The sequence below is a fragment of the Aythya ferina genome (genome assembly GCF_964211825.1).
Source record: "Aythya ferina genome assembly, chromosome: 17".
NCBI lineage: Eukaryota > Metazoa > Chordata > Aves > Anseriformes > Anatidae > Aythya > Aythya ferina.
Genome location: NC_140316.1, coordinates 5632836 through 5648678, shown reverse-complemented (window position 1 = coordinate 5648678; position 15843 = coordinate 5632836). Strand labels below are relative to the sequence as shown.

Below are 15843 nucleotides of genomic sequence, written 5' to 3'. Positions count from 1 at the left end.
CTTTCCCAAACTTATGCTATGTTTTAACTTTGCCAGCGTTGTACTGAATGCGTGAGCCATGTAAGCCCGTTTCACCGTCAGGTGAAACGCCCTGGAGGACCGCGGCCGGGCGGGCGGAGAGGCGCTCTAGCCCGCCTCTAGCCCGCCTCTCGCTCGTCCCTCAGCCGCGCCTCGCTGCCGCCCCGGGAGGAGCGCGGACCATAGAGCGGCGCGGACCATAGAGCGGCGCGGGAGGTAGGCGGGCGCTCCGCCGCGGGGGCCCGTGGGATGCTGGAGGACCGCGCGGGTGGAGGTGGTGGCTCGCGGCCTGGCAGCCCGGCGGCGGCGGAGGTGAGCGGCGGGGGCCGGGAGGGGCCGGGAGGGGCCGGGAGGGGCCGGGCCCGGCCCGCAGCCGCCGGGGGGGCGGGGGGGAGGCCCCAGGCCGGCCCCGGGGCCCCGCCGCTCACGGCCCGGGCAGAGGCGGCCCGCCCAGGGGGGGCCCCGGGCCTGCCCCGGCCACAGGGTGGGGGCGGCCTGAGGAGGGGGCTGGGGAGCGACCCCCAGGGCTGGGCCAGCAGTGGGTAACGGGAGCACAGCGCTGCACTGGGGGCTTCTCAAGGGGCCGAATTAACTGAAATAGCAATAAGAAAGTGAGTTGTCTACAGTAATGTGTTAACGTTGAAGCGCACCCCTAAATAATTTTTTTAGGATTGCAGCTCTGGGTTCATGTGTTGTGTTTTGTAAGGCCAGAGCTGTTGCATCGCGCCTTCCTCCTATTTGCTTAATCCTTGCCTCGGCGTGCTGGGGCTGTGCGTGCTGTGGGGTCACAGCAGTGCACCAGGCTGCATTGGCAGTGGGAAACGTGCTACAGTGCTTGTTTTAACACCAAGAGGGCCTTTAAAGACACATAAATGTTACCAGTTGTGATGAACAGTGCTGCGTTCCTAACAACAAAGATAACACTGTTGTGTGCCATTGGTTCAAAAGTTATCATAAATAAAAGTCTGTAGAACTTCTGAACACTGAATCTGAATTGACAGGCAAAGCAGTGGCAGACACTGAAGTTCGTCTACCTGCAAGTGCTGTAGTTGGGTTTTTGGTTATTTTTCCATCTGCTGTTACATTGTGAACTCCGTGGTTGGTGGAAGTGATACAGTCATTTTCCTGAGTAAGGGTAAAGCGGAATGTAATTAAATTGTCGCTGTGTAAAAGAGGATTGATTCAGTGGGTAGCAACTGTTTCGGATGAGGAAAATGGCATTGGCTGGGGTTGCTGGCAGAGAGGGAGCGAGCACTTCTTATTCCAGCTTCTGATGGGGGGCGGGTCAGCCACAGAGGTGAGGATGTGCTGCAAACAAAGCATGACAGCGGGTGGGTTCTGCTGGACCCACAGTTGTTTGATAGAATTGGGCAATTCATGCGAGACTGGTAACTTAAGTGACAAAAAAAAAAAACAACTGTTTTGTATTTGAATACCCTTGTTTGCAGCTTAGAATACAGTGAGATAGTTTTTAACTTTTGCATAACTTTTGTTTCTATGTAAGACACTTTGAGAAGTTTGAGATCCTTTATTTATTTTAAATGTGCCTCAGGAGTTGGCTGTGCCATTTCTTTTGTGGGCTTTTGTGATAAGAGAGAAACCAGCCTGTGATATTTTATTGAGATATTCCTCTTTTCCTCTGTCTGCTTTAAGTCTGAAAATGTGGCTTCAGAAGGCTGGTGGTGTTGAAGCTGTTTTCAGCACTCAGAAACCCACTGAAGTCCTTACTGCTTTCTGTGGTTCCGTATTAGGTTATTTTATACTTCCTTTTAAAAGAGAATCGAAGTTATATAATCTCGGATGAAAAGAAAGTTGACTCATTGGATGAATCAGAAAGGCTGTTCTGGTTGTGGAGATGGTTGGGGTCACTGCAGAGCGATTACTTTCAAATGTTGTTAAATAGCCTTATATGGAAGCACGCCTTGTACGGTTTTCATAGCATTTTCTTTGTGCTCCCTACTGTTAAGAAACTCCCAGACTGCCTGTTCCTAAGAGTTTACTTCTTGCATCCTGACAGGAACAAAGGAAATGACCCATTTTCCTTCCCCTTTCTTTCTCTCTCGCTGGAATATTTTTTCCTAGCAGAAGATGGTAGGAAGGCATGGCCTGGGCCTCTGTGCGTGTAGGGGAGGCAGCTGCAGCTGCACTTAGTGGCCATCTGCTTGCCCTTACTGTTGAACAACACAGTATTTAGGATAAGAACTCACTGATCTCCAAACTGAAATGTCACTGCAATATCTGTTGTTTAAACATTGAATTTGTTGAACATTCCTGTACTCCAGCTTGGCTTTTTTTTTTTTTTTTTTTTTTTCCTGCTAGAGCCGCTAAAATGGGACCTACAAGTATTTACAAACAAGTTTCACTGCTGATGAATTTGTTAATAACATTTATCTTATCTTTTTGAAATACTTTGTATGTGTTGCTTTGTTCTTCTTGTAGCAGTTGGGATAGTCCTTTGAAAATCTAAAAACAAGGGGAACAACTGTGACTTGTATTCACTTAATCATTATTTTTTAGTTATTACGGAGAATTGATGAAGTATCAACCACCACAATTTATCTATCCAGAGCGTTGTCAGACACTGAACTTCCAATGTTATTTTAATACTTGACTGAGCTGTGTGTGGACAGATCTCAGCGGTCATTGATGCGTTGTGCAGTGTGATTCCTTAGAAGTTAGAACTTGTAAGTGGTGTTTTAAGTGCTGCAGGTATTTCAAGCTGCAAGAAGATGTAACATACAACATTTAATGGCTAATTCTAAGATTTGGATTTGTAATGATACAATAAGGCTGCAGAAATACAGCTCATGGGTTTTCAGGGAAGTTGCTTGATTGAATAATATTCTAGGAAACCTCATGAGGGCAGTATTATGAATTAGAAAATGTGTTGAGGCTGAAGGATTGAGGATTCGTCCGAACTCATTTAAGCATTGTGGAACAGGTCTTTTTTTTTTTTTTTTTTCTTAAGAATGATAGGTACCTACGGCAGTTGAATTTTTGTTCAACTTGAACTATCCTAGCCCTTTGGGTAGAAAAAAATATGCCTAGAAAGGTGGAAAGAATAAGAAGATGAGAAAAAAGACTTTTTTGAAGCTGATTCTCTGACTACAGGGAGAGCATTTCACTTTTAGTTCTGTTGATTGATGTTCAGTGCAAGCATTAATCACAAGGAAATAGACCTTCTAACCTAAATTACTAATCAGGAAAAGTGTCCGGTGCAACTAATTACGATCTCCCAGAAGACTCTGGAGGTTCATAACATGACACAAATTCATTCTAAATCCTTTGTTGATAAAGCAGCAGCACACACAGGTGTCACGTTGCATTTGTAGGATAGGACCTGAACTGAAAATTGCTTCAATTGCCTTAAACTAATAAGTACACCATCTTTAATTTAAGCTATCCTTAATAATAGAACCATGTAAAAGAGGATGTGAAAACCTTTGAAGGGAACTTGGTAATTCCTAGTTTTACAGATTTTTTTTTTTTTTGATTCAAGTTATTTTATAGCTATTTTAAAAAACACCTGTAAATTTAATTTCCAAAAGTCCTGTGTGCTCATCAGATTGCAGTATCTTAAAATTAGGAGTTGATGAAATGTGATTGTAAATGCCTCTGCATTTTGTACTTTAATTGATTCCAGAGTACTTTATGAAAGATGAGGTAGATACCATGAGGAATAGAAATTCTGTTGGCAGCTGTTGGCCAGAGGGATGCGAGGTGAATGTAACTTGTCTGGTGGGATCTGGGAAACAGCAGAGCCTCGGTAATACGGGTGCCTGGGGCAGTTTTAAGATTAAATCATTCTTGTAGGTGACTGAGTTCATGTTTTAACTATTTATTCCATTAATAATATTTATGCAAGTAAGGGCAATAGCTCATTTCATAGCTTAGGCTGTTACGTTAGGCCTACGGTTGGTAGTTTGTGGGAAAACTGATCATTTGGAAAAGCAAAGGTTCATGTGGGTTCAATTTTCAAGTATATTTATTACCTGACTTCTCTGTTTTGACTACTTCCAGAAGTGCCAGTTGCATGAAGGCTACTTTATGATGTTGATAATTGCTCTCAGAAAGGCAAACTGAGTCCATCAACTCACTGGTCTTTCCCTTACTACGTAATTAGGCCACGTTTGTAACAGTGGTGCAGTTTATTAGTGAGATGAGGGAGCCTCGGATGGCTTTCAGCCATAGTTTTCAAAGGTTTAGAAAACGGAGTTAAGTCTTCTAAGCTGGAAGGAAAACAGGCAGCTGGCAAGGGGTGGAAGGGAGGAGCCGGAGGTTGCCGTGCCCAGGGGCAAGCAGCAGCTACAAGTGCCAAAGCTGGCATTGGATGGAGCAGCTTTGTTCAGGGCTCACGTAGTACTAGATAGGGGGTGGTTCAACCACAAGGCACAAAGCCCACAGGAAACAGGCTTTGTAAGTTGTTTGTGGAATAATTTCTTGTACATCTAGTGTTTGGGGAGATGACAGATGAATTCTGAAGCCAGGTGTTTCAAATGCAGTTGTCAATTTTGACTCTTCTTTCTAATCGTGTATCTTGGGTTAATGCTTCAGGGGATGTGACTGCTGTCAGCTTAAAACTGGAGTTGTCAGAGGATTTGCCATACATATCCAAATCTGAGTTGCTCCCCTCCTTCCTTTTACCTCTGGCAGCTGCTCTGGGTGGCTCCTCTGCTTCCATTGCTGTGAGCAAACTGGCCAGGTCTGCCCATGTCAGTGCTTGGTGACACCTTGGGAGCTTTTCTGAGGCTTTTGAATTACGCTGCTGATTTTTTGGACAGAGGCGGGAACAGTGGGTTCCAAATGTGGAAACAAAACTTGGACAAAGCGATGAGTTGCATCTGTCAGTGAAGCTGTGAAGCCTTCAGGGATCTGCATCACAGGTTGGCCGCAGGCCTGCACGAGCCTTACGTCATGGCCAAAGAAAAATAAACTTTTTTTTTTTCAAAGTTATTCTTACGGGGTGTTTGAGGCTGTTTTGAGGAACGCCTGATTAGAGGCAGTCAGAAGGTGATTAGGATCGAGACCTCCTCTTTTCCCAGTGGTGGATGTCTTAGGCTTTTGCTAGCAAGCAAATGAACTGGGAATATGGAGAAAGTAGTTGGAGGAGGAAAAAAAAAGTCCTTGCTTGCGTGGTTGCAGGTGTCTACACACGGGCAAGATTTGAAATGCCTGCTTCAGGGTGAATTAAATGTGTGTGAGCTGAAGACGAGTTTTCTTTAAAACTCCAAGTAGCAATTTTGCTAACTTTGACTCTTCCTTTAGTCCAGAGCCTGGTATTTCTGTACGGGGGTTTGACTGTCAAGCGGCCGTTGTCAGAGCCCGCACCATATCCTGCTCCAGTGACTGCTGCTGCCCAACAGGAAAGCATTTATGTCTGAACACACAGGTGCCTGCATAGGTCACTTCCCTGCTTTGCAGGCCAAGAGCTGTGTTGTCAACAAACCAAGCTGTGAAGTGCTCCTTCCACTTCTTCATTTCCTGTCAGTGTTCTCTGGCTACTCTAAATAAAAGGGCCTCACTATTGCCGTGATAACTAATCTATAGCACAACTAACAGCCTCGAGTGAAAAGATAAAGGCTTGCCAAAACCCAGCTTTTCTTGATGTCTGAAACTACAGTACAAATAGCTTTGGTGGCCCTTCAGAGCGGCGTGAATTGGTGTGTCCTGTGTGGATATGCCAAGGTTCTACAGCGTTCGGTTAAAAGTTAGAGAAAGTAATTTGAAGTGACTGAAAGTAACGTTACAACCTTCACCTGGAAAGCCAGTAGGTGTCCTGTTCTCCGGACAATTTTTATATGCGGTTGCAATTTCCAAATGTTACTTTTTGGACAACAGTTCCAGTAAGCTATTTGTAAACCAAACTTTAAGGAAAAATATAATTCATATGTAGAAAGGGTGAAAATAAAAGGAAGAAGAACCTCTGCATAGAGGGTTGGGAGCAGAATATTTGAATTAAGTTTTATTAGCTTCACCACAGTGAACTTACAAACCAAACATCCGTAGGATGAATGCATATTCAGCATTAGCTTTCAGTAGATGGTTTTCCTTTAAAGACAGGATGGATGAAAGATCTTTAAAGATACTGAATTTTAATATTTTGAGTTTTTGAGGGGACTTTTTGCCCCTAAAGGAAGTATTTAAATGAAGTATTCTGATTTTGATAATCCTGAGTAGTTTCTTTTGTCTGAGTAGCTTCACGGAAGCAGCCATTTTGATTTTGGTTTACTCTGCAGCATATCTTTCACAGCATAACAATTCATTCCACTGAAATAAAATGCAGTGATTATATGCAATTAATCAGTTTAAAATTAAAGTAATCTTCAAGTCGCCTAACATGTACTCTGAATTTTATTTTCCAGTGTCTGAAACTTGGAGTGACGAAACATGTCTCAGTCAGGTGAAAAAGTAAAGGTAAAGAGATGACTGCATAGCCAAAATTCTGTGTTTTGAATCTATTCGACTTCTGAAAATACTTGTGGTTTTACTGAAGAGTTAAATTATAAATAGATGATACCTTAATGCTCCAGATCCATTTTGTAAAAATAACTACTTAATGAAAACTGTGCTTATATGTGATTCTAGTAGTATGCTTTTAGATATTTGCCATACATTCAGTGCTTGATTGCATATTTAAAATGATGCCTTTACCTCAAGAAATTTCATTTTACAATCCTTCATTTCTAGTATTTTTGCTCGTCTGAGTGGGTTTTAAAAGGATTGCTAGAAAAAACTAATTGGCTTTTAAGTGACTTCCCCTCCACCCCAATTGGACGTATGGCATTGCATAAGAATTGTTTTCCTCCTAAGCTCATTTATGAAGAAACATTTGGTTACAGCTAGCTCATATGTCCTTAAATCAAGTGGCTGTGGTTCTTTTTTAGGCTTGTATTAGATATTAAGTCAATTTATAACAGATGGTGAAACAGACTGCCATTTTTATGGCTCAGATCTCTTATTTGATAAGTTTTTTCAGGCACATTTCTTTTTCCTGCTTTTGTGTTAGAAGTTAAGCGTTATGAAGATAGGTGAACAGGTTAACAAGCAGAAGGTGGATGTGTGATTGTATCTTGGTTATCTCTGTGTTACTACAGTGTTCTTGTTTTTCTACGTTAGTGTATGCGTTATTTATTATAGGTGATAGCAGCAGATAACAAATTTGAACAGACATTTTTTGCCCTCTGGCTTAAAATGTTTGTGTCATGGTTTTTTTGTTCCTTTGTTTGTTTACAGTTCTAGATTATAGGAGTATGCTCTTGCAAATTTTCTTGTGTGTGTGTATTTATATTTTGCCTATATATACTTTTTTTTTTTTTTTTTTTTATTTTTTTTTAACCCAAGGGGAGACTTCTGCTTAGGGCTGGCCCAAAGTTCTTTATCAAATTTCTAACTGTGTCAGACTGCTTGGTAAATGAATCTGTTTTACGGTCTGCTTTGCTACAACGGCAAAAAAATATTTTATTTCTGTTTTTCTGTGTGCTTTACTCCTGTGCAATTTATGGTATAGAATCACATGAACTCTGTTTCAACTTTTTGGAGGGGAAGAGGGTCTCATTTGTATTCAACTTCTCTTTGTCTTGTCAGTTTTCTGATGGAGCAGGCTATGTGGGATTTGCTAATCTGCCCAACCAGGTCCACAGGAAATCTGTGAAGAAGGGCTTTGAGTTCACACTGATGGTGGTTGGTAAGTCACTTCTTTAGATTTTTTTTTTTTTGACTGTTAAACCAGGAGGAAAAAAAAACAAAACACACATAGACAAGTATGTGTTCCTAGGTAGCAATTTGTTGGCATACAGAATTAAAGTTTCAAACCTCTGTACTCTATCTAGTTAAATCTCTATTTAGTAATGTTAAAGGGAATATTTGTAGTGATTAAAGAGGATGACTTTGAGCCAACAGGACATTCTTGTGTTCTTGACTCATCATCAGATGTTAGGGATAGTTGCTTAGTCTTTATTTGACTCCCATTTCCACACTGAAGACATGAATGCCTTTCCGTTGACATGGTGATACTGCTTTTGTGTTTTCCACTGTTCTATACTGACTCATTCTGATATCATAAATAAACTTTTAATTTGCCTTTTCCATGAGTGAGCACCTGTAGGAGGAGTCTTTGATGAAAGCACCTTTAGACACAAAGCTGATTTAAGTTGTGTGCTTGCACAGAATCTGTTTAGTGTTATAGAAATGCTAAGGGAGTACAATATACTACCTTTTTTTTGTAGTGGTAGTTACCTTGGAATTGCATGTTATTGAAAAATGAAAATGAGATGCATAATGCTTCCTTCTTATTCTGCGTGCTCTGTTGTACTGTTTTGGATTACTTGGTGACAGAGCGTTTAGCAATGTCTGTAAGATAAATAGGTAATTTGAGATGAGTGGAGTTTTTTTTATTTAATGCAGTCTGATGTTAATTACAGACAATTTCTCCACCTCTAAGGTTAGGTCAGTAGAATCTAAAATAACACGGCCAATTGTTCTAAATGCTGATTCCTCTGATTCCTTGGGTTAGGAAAGATAAAGAAACTTTTTGAAATTCAGATTAAGTGATTACATTTACAGGTTTAACTTTATTACTTTGATGTAGGGCAAAAATTATATGACCTGAAATTATAGAATAATGGAACTTCTCAAGAGAAATTTGAGTGATTTTCTTATAATTTTCTTTGTTTCATATTTCATAGGATGTATTTAGCCTAACTATGAGGGTGCAAAGCTCTACTGTTAATTTGGTATTGCTTTATTTACTTGCCTTCCTAACAATGTTTCATCTTCAATTTCTAGGTTAGGAAAACCTTAAATATCACAGAAACTTCCAACAGAAAAGCTACAGGTCCTGATTTCTTAAGTTTAAACAAACAAACAAAAAACAGCCTTTATTTCCATGAAGTAAGCTATCTCTAGATCTATATAGTTAAAGCGCTGTATGACTTTTCAGATTTTATTATGAAATCTATTGCAGTAAGCTTAGCATTTTCATGTAATATTTATAAAAACACTAAAGGCTTGTTTTTCCTGTGTTTTAAAAACTGCTTAGCTGAACCTTTGATATTTTTATCTCAAAGCTAGGGTGGATCTTGATGAACAAATTATTTTTCCTCTCTGATGTGGGTTTGGGAAAGAGGAGGTACTTAAAAAAGCCTGGAGTAAAAGCTGTATATGCTTAATAACCTGAATTATTTTGTTTACAGGTGAGTCTGGTTTGGGAAAATCCACTTTAATTAATAGTCTGTTCCTGACTGATCTTTATCCAGAACGTTATATTCCTGGAGCAGCAGGTAAATGTGGTTTTGCAGTTTGTCCAACACATACATCTAATCCGATGAAATTTCATGTTCTTCCAGCTAGCATTGCTTCCTTCTGATAGTATTCACCCACGAGACCCTTTCTTCACACTATCTTAATGTGTTTTAATTCTCCCACTTGTAGCCTTTTGATATGTCACTTTCTCATTTTAATTTCCTTTCAAAGACTCATTTTTATTGTTTCTTCATCAATTTGTTTTGTTGTGTTTTCTTAATAAGAACACGTGTAGGTGTCATATACCTAAATATGGTTTTACTCTGATCCCTATTTCCTCTGTTTTTCACCTGTAATGTCTAAAAATCCCAATTAGAGGTGCACATGCCTTTTGACAAAGAAGCTAGCATGCTTCTAAGTATTTAAGTTTGCATTTTATCATGAATAAATTGATTTTTGTGTTCACTTTTTTTTTTTTTTAACAAAGAAATGGTGTTAAATTTTGATTAACCTTTTTCTTTATGATATTCTATGTTGTGTAGGTTACAATACAGGAATTGCATTTTCTCCTCTATTATTCTCTCCTGCAAGGGTTTCTGCAGCATTGATAGAGATAATAACAATTAAAATATTCCTTTATTTTAGAGAAAATAGAGAGAACAGTTCAAATCGAAGCTTCTACAGTAGAGATAGAGGAGCGAGGGGTGAAACTGCGTTTAACAGTAGTAGACACACCAGGATATGGAGATGCCATTAACAGCCAGGACTGGTATGTGTGTAAATACTGCTTTGCTCGGTAGTTTGTATCTTACACAAACACTTCTCTACTCTGTCTGTCCATCTGTACTTAAGTGATTCAAGGTGGTGGTCTTGGGGAACTGTGATGTACTGAACGGAAGCAACAGGTTCATTGTTCTTAATGTTAATGCAGTGTTACCTTGAATTCATAGCTGAGTATCTCTTTAGAGACACTAAACGCTCTGACGCTCTGGATGTTCAACTTCATATAATAAGTGACACAATCGTTTAATTTGAGAGAGCTTTCAAACCAAGTTTCTCTTTTTTGTTGTTGTGGCATCAAGTACAGATCTAGGAAAACTGTAGTACTTAGTAAAACTTCCTGTTTTAGTTTTGTACCCACTTTTTAAAAAAGGTTTTGTTAATGTTCCCTAGACTATATAGGATTCTCCCTTCAAAATTTATGGTTTTCTTCCAGTAAGGTTCTCTGTTAGAGCTGCAGTTAACTTTGTCTCCGTAGCCTCTCTGGTTGGACAGAATTCTGCTGGAGAGAAACTTTTTCTTTGTCTTTTACTTCCTGTGTAAGGAAGATAAGTACTTTTCCCTCTTTTTTTTGTGTTGTATTTCTAGCAATTTAGGTAGAACTGAATTTTATTTATGATGCAGTTACTACTTAGCTCTCTCTGGCCTAAATGTTACTGATGATCTTTAATGGCTGAACTAAATGTGGGCAGATGCATTGGATGATGTACACAATTGCTTTAGTATAATTATCATGAAGAGAGAAAACGGTAAAGTAGCAATGAAGGAGCCAGGCAGTTTGTAACATATGTTAGAATTAATAAGTTTGTTCACAAATCTAAGTTCCAAATCATCATACGCTTTTTAATAGAAAACTGATTTTGTAGTAACACTTTTTTCAAATAAAATGAGATGTATTAATGCACTTACTGGGAAGCCTGAATTATTCCAGTGCAACTAGAAGCTAAGCTTTGAATTGCCATGTGTTTGTCTTTGAGGAAGTTCTAATAATAATTATTTTGCATAGCCTTTTATTTTTGTTGACATTTATTTTGGTGGTTGGAATACTAAGGCAAACGGTGTTACTATGTATAGAAAAGGAGTGTAAAGTTAACAGTGGTATGATTAGAGTTTTTCAATTTAAGTTAAGGACTGGAAAAGAGGCATATAGGTGATTATGAAACATTTTATTAGCATTGTAGGTGCTTGTTTTTTTTAGCCTTTTTTTGACAGGATACGGCAGTAACCAGAGCAGAGTGCAGAACATGTTTATCAGACATGATTTTTCATTTCTTTCTATGGCATACGGTAGAAACACAGCAAAAATGAAGGAAATAAAATTATTTAATGGTATTTGCATTAGTGTGAAATAAATCACAGTTTGAAAGTGAAGCTATAGTGTGGGATCTTTATTTTTCTTCCACTTTTCCAATGTTATTAAGTTAAAAATAATCGAACTTTTCGAGTAACAGTGAGACATCTTTCTGGACTGTAATATGGTCTTACTTCTTTTGTGCACTGTCGACTAGAGCTTCCTTCCGCTGGAGCTAAGAGCTCAGCAGCCCGTGCATTGTGTTACATAGAGCTCTTCCTGTTGATTGTGTTCTAATGCCCTTTGTTTATTCTGCTAAGATGTTTCTTGGAGACGTACGTGTTCAGAGTTTTTCTTTTTGGAGGCTTGCTAAGTAGAAGTCATTCTGTGATGATTCAGACCCAGTAGAATAACCTGGTGTTTTATGCTTATTTTCTGTAACAATTCTTAATCATCAAAATATATTACGGGAACAAGCATTACTTACGGAATGCAAAAGAGAAATATGCAGTTAATTTTGGATTTCTCTCTCTAGTCCCATATTCTTGTGTCACGTATAGAGACTTCACCTGGGCTGTGGTGCATGTCATTTTGACAAAGTCTGTTCTTTACAGCATGTCAGAGGAACTTGGCTGCATAGACTCCTTGTTTCAAACTTTGATCAGGACTAACCCTATGCAGCTACCTTCTTTCAGAGGAAGCAGCAGGCTCGTGTTCCTGAACTCGTGTTTTTGTTTAGGAACATTTGCTGCGGTTGTTAACCAGTAGGTGGTGCTGATCCTAGTTCAAATTTCAAAAACCTTATTTTTTGAAAGCTGCAATTTATGCAGACTACCCGTTTGTTAGGGTGATGAATTTTCCTGAGGTTATTTTTTGGACTGGCAAATCAAACTGGCACAATGCCTGTAGCAGGCAGCAATAAACTAACACAGCTTCAAAATATCTTTCTTCTGAGTAAGTTTCCTACCAGGGTTTGACTTTCAAGGGTGGGAGCTGGAGGTCAGTTTTTATGTGCTCTTCATCACAGAAGAAATGCTGGTAATGGTTGGGAGATTATTGGATGGGTGGCCTGGATAGGAAGCATAGCAGTATTGGATTGGAGAATGAGTTACTAGTGAATGTGTTATACCAAATCCATAAAATAGGCTTAAAAAATGTCTGGAGAAGTGCAAAATTCTTAATGGTGGGAGGATTGAAGCATAGAATGGGTATTCCATGTACTCTGGGATCATAAGAGAAATATGCTCTTGAAGTAATGTGTTTCATCAGACTGGAGAGAAATGATTTAAGGTGGGGAGGGAGAAGCTTCATGCACAGATTTGGGATTAAATCTGCCATCAAAATGATGGCTGACAAAAAAAAAAAAATAAATCTGCAGATCAACTTATTAGATACTGGTGATGATATGCCTTGTTTTGTCTTTGTTACAGCATCCCAGGTCATTTTTGATACTGCTTTCTGGCTGCTGCTAACTATTTATTTATCTTTTTTCCTTTTCACTGGCTTATGTTAAGTTGTATTTTGTGGGCTTTGGCAGCTTGGTAATATTGTTCATTTTCCCCCAATGGGCTTCTTAAATGCAATGGTTACGTTGTTTGCTGTTATAATACAGGATGTGCTATCTCTGAAGTAATGATAGCACAGTGGTATAAGCCAGGTGTTTCCCGGAAGCCAGGAGGTACAGGACACTGACACCACATTTATAGGGAAAATTATGGCTGTTAGAACTAGAAAACTGCACGTAAACTGATTACATTGCCAGAGAAATGTGTGATAGTTGCTTTCCCATTGTTTGTACTTGGTTTCTGTCCTAATATTTGTATGTCTTCAGTCTTGTTACCTTTCACCAGCTAAAAGGAGTGTATCTAAAGATCAACAGGAACATAAAACACGTTGTCCTTTTCCAACACACACAAATATTAAGATGCTAGTTCTTAAAGGCTCAAGTAGCACAAAGGTCAAAAAACGATTCCATGTTTTGCTGTGTTGTCTTATTTTGTGGCAATGAATTAAAACGGTGCAAATTTTGCAAAGATACAGACGTGTGTGGGTATAAATCCATAGTAGAATAAATATATATATTCCTCCCAGATCCAAAAGCTTACTCAGATTTGGAAAATCAATTTCCCTTCAGGATCATATCCATCATTCCTAGTAGTTTATTTCATTATATTCAGTAGTGCTGCATACCCCAGGGTTGGACTTCTCTGCCTGTCACAGTAATTGCCAACATTGTGTGTTTGTTTTCCTGATTAATAATTATTTCTGTGCTCTCTTGTTTGTTTCCTTCTTAAATTTCTTGACTCAAATTCACAATTTCTCAACAACACTAAGCTTATTTTTCAATATAAACTTTCTGCTCACTTCCCCCCCCCCAAGTAGTTTAAGATATGCTCATGACACACAGTTATCTGCCTAATCTTATCTGCATCAGTGTGTTCATTTTCCTTCCCCTGCAGTACTTTATATTAAGTGTCCTTTTGTATTAATGTTGTTTGCAGGTGTCTACATGCTCTGGAATATCTTAAAACAAGCCTCGTAGTACTGCATCATATTTTCTTTTCTGTTTCTAGTTGCTGTTCTTTGTATCTGATTAATCTATATGATCAAATTTTGTGTTCCTTTACTTCTTTGCAGAGCATATTTTAATTTGCTTTGAACTAAGTAGGAATTATGTTTCTTTGCCAACAGAAAAGGGTTCTATTAGGTAATAAAAATAGCCTAGATCGTGTGATACTTTGGTGCATGACTTTCAAATGTAATCTATTTGAATTAAACACAAATAGAATGTTAGAATTTTCATAAGTAACTGTAGAAACCTAGCTCTAGGTCAGGGTTGTAAAGCAAGAGGATATCCAGGATATGTCAGTTTTCAGCTGGTTTAAAAACAAATACTCACCCCCTATTCCCAGAAAAAAAGTAGACAGTCCTTTGTTACTGTCCGTTGGCTCACCACTGAGTGCTTTTTTCTGAGTTTACACTTGACATTTTTTGTCCAGGTGGACTAAGTAACACCTGAAAGTAGCTTTAGGTATAAATAAGCATTTGGTGGCTGCTATGAAAATACCTTTTTGTTCTATCAAAATACTTTTACTCTGTAGTATATACAATAGTACAAAGTTGAACTTCTGCAACAGCAAAGGTCTTAAAAGCATAATCATGCTCTCCTGTCTGTTCTTATCTTTGCATAATTCATTTTTTGTTATTTTAAAACTGATTTAAGATGATTCTTTTTTTCCCCTTCCATACCACAGCTTCAAAACAATTATCCAGTACATTGACAACCAGTTTGAAAGATACCTTCATGATGAGAGTGGTCTAAACAGACGACATATTGTAGACAACAGGGTCCACTGCTGTTTTTACTTCATCTCTCCCTTTGGGCATGGGTAAGAAAAAGCTCTTGTATTTTAGGGTGTTAATGTTCATAAGTGTTCATTACTTGAAATGGAAACTTAACTTTTATGTTAACTGAGTGACTTCCCACACTGTCAGTTAGCCAATGCAATTAAAATGGTCTTTGGGGATTAACACTCTCCTCTGCTTTGTCCCCTTTTTGGCATTTAATATGGTTTTGAAGCAGCCAGTATTACATTGTTTATAAGAGCTTACAGTACGGAATTTATCTTATAGTGATAATATTAATTGCAATTCAGCCAACCTAATAACCAAGTGCTCTGGTTTAATTTATTCTGGACGTACTATTTATGTAGATAGTTTGAAATAAATAATTTTTAATATATTACTTGATTTTTATAAATCCAAAGCAAACAAACTCCACTGCAGTTTATGTTACATGTGTGTTTTTTTTTTCCACTTGTTGGCAGGCTGAAACCATTAGATGTAGAATTCATGAAGGCTCTTCATGGAAAAGTCAACATTGTCCCTGTGATCGCCAAGGCCGACACGCTGACACTGAAGGAGAGAGAAAGGCTGAAGAGAAGAGTAGGTCTAACACTTCATCCTGGAAACACTGTGACCCATACAATGTTAAAGCCAAATATAAAGTAAATTCACACTAAAGAGGGGTGAATGATACTGGCCAAGGAACTAATCTTCAAGAAGCATGGGGTGGGAAATCTTTTCTGAAGTTGGATGCACTTTACCAGTTACACAAGATAAAAATCTGGACATTCTTGGCTTTGTCTGTCTTAGCAAGCAGTGCACCTCAGTAGAGAAGGCTTTTTGTATGAAACCATTCGTAATGAGGACTTGAATCATTCTGAAATATTTGTAGTGCAGATGTTGTTTCAGACTAGTCCTAATTTAGTGTAGTGGACTGAATGCCCTTTAGTGATGGGAGTGTGATAAGGATGTTCTAACAGTGTATCTTCAGATTTAATTTTATCCAAAAGAAACTTGCTTTGTTTGCTCTAACTGTGCTGTATGGTTTGTACTAAAACATGGTAAAGTTGGGGCGTCTGGAAATTTTCTTAGTAAGTGCACCCATGATACAAATGAGAACAGTAATACAGAGGTAGGATAGTTGGCTGATTTACTAGCAGGATGCTTTC

General features: G+C 38.8%; 1 protein-coding gene across 5 annotated transcripts in view; it reads left to right on the top strand.

The window, feature by feature from the left end:
* The first annotated feature begins 207 nt into the window (after positions 1-207).
* The window catches only part of LOC311446069 (septin-2), a 38404-nt gene continuing 22768 nt past the window's right edge, over positions 208-15843 (top strand). For 2 of the 5 annotated variants that reach the window (XM_084538817.1, XM_084538813.1), the window contains exons 1-7: positions 208-330; positions 6381-6432; positions 7603-7702; positions 9210-9296; positions 9904-10027; positions 14584-14718; positions 15157-15274. In XM_084538817.1, the coding sequence (XP_084394943.1) occupies positions 6406-6432; positions 7603-7702; positions 9210-9296; positions 9904-10027; positions 14584-14718; positions 15157-15274 (591 nt within the window). In that variant the 5' untranslated portion in view covers positions 208-330; positions 6381-6405. Of the gene's footprint in view, positions 331-527; positions 630-5288; positions 5408-5518; positions 5786-6380; positions 6433-7602; positions 7703-9209; positions 9297-9903; positions 10028-14583; positions 14719-15156; positions 15275-15843 lie in introns of those variants that run through there. The other 3 variants (XM_084538814.1, XM_084538815.1, XM_084538816.1) reach the window with 3 other exon arrangements.